General features: G+C 50.4%; 1 protein-coding gene across 1 annotated transcript; it reads right to left on the reverse strand.

The window, feature by feature from the left end:
• Positions 1-1210: 1210 nt before the first annotated feature.
• On the reverse strand, positions 1211-3140 carry LOC104619319 (ubiquitin carboxyl-terminal hydrolase 48-like). Its single transcript, XM_010285154.1, has 6 exons — positions 3039-3140; positions 2459-2614; positions 2106-2231; positions 1638-1686; positions 1359-1385; positions 1211-1233 (listed from the first exon to the last, which is right to left on the reverse strand). Exons 1-6 carry the CDS (start codon positions 3138-3140, stop codon positions 1211-1213), a joined length of 483 nt encoding a protein of 160 aa, XP_010283456.1.
• Between the last annotated feature and the right edge of the window lie 905 nt (positions 3141-4045).

The following is a 4045-nucleotide window of genomic DNA, read 5'->3' on the forward strand; positions in this document are numbered from 1 at the left end:
TGCTGCGGCAGGAACGCGACCCCCCGCCTCATGTTTTGCCGCGGAAACAAGTGAAAAAGGCGGCGAAGGAAGAGGAAACGTCGAACTTTATTACGGAGATACCTCGACAGTGCCCTTTAAAAAAAAAAAAGTCTGGAAGTGGTACGCTATTTCCTGCTACTCATAGGCAACGGGGAGAGATCCCTTCTAGGAGCTGACGTAAAAAAAAAAAATAATAATAATTATTAGTGCATTCCTGAAAAACGAGGAGAGGGGGGAAAAAAAAAAAAGAATAACCAAACCTCTTCCCATGGGAAACACGCCACCCACCCACGCTCCCTTCGCCGTCTCGGGCAAAAGAGCTCCTGGCAGTCGCGGACCGGAGGAAAAGATGTTATCAAAAGTCATTAAAATACCCCACTTTTCTTAAAATTAAAAAACAAACAAACAAACAAACCAAACAACCCAACAAAAGCCACAGTTCACAAAGACCAGGTGGTTGTTTTAAAGATCATCAAACGTTTGGAAGTGAAGGCGAGCGGCTGAAAAGCCGGCGAGGGCGGCGGCTCCCCGGCCCCTCCGCGACGGAAGGCGTTTGGAGGCAGAGCACAGCTTACATTTTGGGTTAAATAGACGAAGTTTTGTGATTTGTGTGGGGTTTTTTTTTTTTTCTGAAAGAGCTAGACATTCCTCACAAGTAACAATTTCTTTACTTCCATGCTGTACTGAAAGAGTAATAGCGGATCAAAGACGGGATTATCTGTGAGCAGGTTACGCCGAAAGAGTTACTCGAGAGCAGATCGAGGTGGTTTTGATCTACCGGATGACAAACCGCTGTCGGACAGAGGAGCGCGGCGCGGCGTCGAGTCGGAACACGCGGGAACGCCTCCGTCGCCCTCGCCTGTAAACACGATACGCTCTCGCTGCTGCTAAACTTTCCAACCTTCCTGTTTGCTTTATTAAATATAAAACCGGGAACGTTCTCTCGAAGGCAGGATGTCCTTCAGTGCAATCTGCTTTGACATAAGGCATTTTTTTCGGGGGGGAGGCAGTCGTTTCAGAATGCCTTCTGGAAGAGTCAAAGAGTTCAGTCCTGTATCTTTTCTTTTTTTTTTTTTTCTTTTTTTTTTTTCTTTTTTTTTCTTCCTTTTTTGTTTTCTTTTAATGCCCTACCATGTCAAAATCCTCTTCCCTTCTGGTCGCTCCTCTGTTGCCAACGCTTGGAAAACCATCAGTGGCCAAGTAAACCAGTCCCTGAGGAGGAAAATAAAAAAAAAAAAAAAGACAAGCCCGAAAGATGACGGCGTTTACGGGACGGGGATGAAGTTAGCGTGGGCTTAGGTAAAGGCAGAGGGAAAACCCCAAGCCCCCAGACTCACCTTTAAATCCTTCTTCAGGCATACAAACTGGGGATGGAAAGAAAAAAAAGGCATGGCGTTAGAAATCTCCTGACAGCCTTCTCCAAAGGGATCTTCTGTCCTTTTATCCTTATTTTCCTTTAGCGGAACCTCCCGTTGACCGCGCCAACGTCTTTTATTTTCAACCTTCCCAACCCAAATCCACCACAGTCCTTGGCCGCCGATATCCTCCCAAAATCACGGTGGCGAGGCGCTTTCCCCAAATCCCAAAACTTTCCGGGCGTCCCCCCTGCCCCTCACCTTGCATAACGTCGTCCATCGCCGCGTAATCCGCAATCGGTTCGTCAGCCTGGAAAATAAAGCGGAGCAGGGGATTAACGAGGAAGGAACTTCGTTTGGAAGTTCACAGCCCCAATCGGTGCAGGGCGCTGCTCCAGCGGGGAGCGGGGAACAGGTCTCTTGCCCAAACGTCGTTTGGGAACAGGAGGGGAGGGCTCGCTCCCTAATTAAGGTAGATTTTGGGCTGGCACGCGCACAGCTCAGCAGCAAAGGCCAGCTAATAAACGCTCTTTAAAAAAATAGAGGGTTTTCCTCTTCCCAGAAGGAGCTCCAGGAGGATTTCATGAAATTAGGCTACCGAGCGGCCATGTCTAGCGCGCGGCTGTTTTCACCTGCACCGCAACGCGTTTCTCTCTGGTTGTACAAAAAGCCGTTCAACTCTCCGCTTCGTTTGACTTTATTTTAGCGGCCACGCTCTCTCACCGTTACCTTTAACAAAATGACGGACTCGGGGATGACTCCCAGGCTGCCGAGCGTTGCGGTGTCATCGCTCAGTATCTTCCCGTCGATCGACAAATTCTGGTCGAAGGGAGCAACTGAAAATGCATGCATGATCTGTGCCAACACAATGAGACACACTGACTTTGTGCGGAGGGGAAAAAAAAAAAACAAAAACATACCTCTGAGCTACCCAAAACCACCGCGTCTAGAAGAGCGACGCGCGCCTTTCGACGCCATGGGGGATTTTACGATCTTTCCCTCCATCCCCTCCCAGCCGCGCGCTCCGAATTTTGCGTTTTCTTACTCGAGACGACTCATTCCTCGGAGGAAAAACACCTTACCTGTATTTTCAGCTCTTTCAGAGTCTGATTAGCAGAAACAAGCAGTGCTTTCTCCCCCCTGACCTTCCGGTGCCGGGTGCTTCGCCTGATGCCTTGCTTTTGGTAAGTGACGTAGCTCTGGTGCGAGATTTTCTGGCGCTTCGTGCCACCGTTGGTCTGGAAACAAGAGGCAAAAAAAAAAAAAACAAATGAGGAGCCCAAGTTTGGGATTCGTGGCACAACCTCCCCTTACCCCGGCCTGCGTTTCGGGCGAGTCGGTCATGCGAGGGAGGGCACGAAGCGCTGAAGAGCCCCTTTGAAAGCGAACCGCCGCATGCAAGTATCGAGAGGACCAAAGGACTTGCCTTGAAACCTCGGTTCCTGCTTCTAGCGCTAGCAAGGGGTGGATTACCCACCAATATTTGCTCTCTCCAAAAACAAAGCAATGGTGTGGTACGACCATTAACACACAAAAAAAATGACAATTTAAGACGCTGCTGTTTTCGCCTGCTAGCGGTAAACAGAGGAGGGCTATCCCATCATGCTGACTCAAGAGGATGATGCAAAAACCAAGGAACCTGGCGTTATTTTTGATCTCTACCTGGTTAAAATCTGGGTCTTGCTCCCCCTCTGGCTTGTTTTCCTCCCTTTCCTCTTCAGCTTCTGAGCTGCTCACGTTCAGCTCTGGAGCAGCGTCCTTCATTACCTGAAGTCATAAAAATCATTCTCCGTAACTAACCCGAGAGCGTCAACCCAGACCGTCGCATCACGGCAAAGGGCTTGCAGAGGCTTCCAGGACGCCACCTCGATCCCACGAACCGAGGCAGCGCAGGAATAACCCAGGGATCTGCTCCACATGCTCTGCAAAGGCTTCTCCACCCCTCCCCAGCTGCATCAAACCATGCGGGGGGACTCGGGGCGAAGCAGCTTCTCCATGGAACTGCAGGTGCTTCCTGCGGCTCAGGACCTACCCTCCTCCCTAGGCAAAGGGAAAGTCTCCAGGGGTCTGGACTGATTCCTTTCCCATTAGCTGGCTGCTTCTCTGTTCATTTAAGTGTCTTATGAAAGCCCTAACACGGAGAAAGGAATATTATCTGTAAATTAGACACTTATCCATCCCTGCAGCAGCCTGACAGAGGCAGAGGCACTCAGCACCATTATTTACGGCTCTGGAGGTTGTAAGTAAATGAAACCTAAATAATTTACACAAACATATGAATAAAAAGGACGTTTAGTTCTGTGTAAGTCACTCCAAGAGGGATGGATCTGCCGGAGGTGAATTCACAGCCACGCTTCGGCTGGAGCTGGGGTTTGCAGGAGCCCAGGAGACCGGCACGCTCTCCATCCTGGATGCCTGAGAGCTCGCTTCTCCGTCAATGTATTTACAATTAACGACGCAATCGATGCAATCCCAGCTCCCAAACATCCAGCACCAACCGCAGCCTCCCCAGAGCCCTCCGGATTCCAGCAGTGCCGCCCTACGCCGATTTCCTACGCCCGTGGCTTCCCTCTTGCAGCGTCAGCCAAAGGAGGTACCCGGGGGTTGCGGAGGGGGGAAGAGCTGGGGCTCGGAAACGCTCCCCGACTTTGCAAATCAAAACGAGCAGG

The sequence above is a fragment of the Phaethon lepturus genome, unplaced genomic scaffold (genome assembly GCF_000687285.1).
Source record: "Phaethon lepturus isolate BGI_N335 unplaced genomic scaffold, ASM68728v1 scaffold45884, whole genome shotgun sequence".
Taxonomy (NCBI): domain Eukaryota; kingdom Metazoa; phylum Chordata; class Aves; order Phaethontiformes; family Phaethontidae; genus Phaethon; species Phaethon lepturus.

Excerpts from the sequence above, each read along its gene's own strand:
- LOC104619319 (XM_010285154.1), bottom strand. The coding sequence starts at position 3,140 with ATGAAGGACGCTGCTCCAGAGCTGAACGTGAGCAGCTCAGAAGCTGAA. Across the intron at positions 2,232-2,458 it reads TGAAAGAGCTGAAAATACAG|ATCATGCATGCATTTTCAGT; the intron begins GTAAGGTGTTTT and ends GTGTTGGCACAG. Across the intron at positions 1,234-1,358 it reads GCCTGAAGAAGGATTTAAAG|GGACTGGTTTACTTGGCCAC; the intron begins GTGAGTCTGGGG and ends TTTCCTCCTCAG.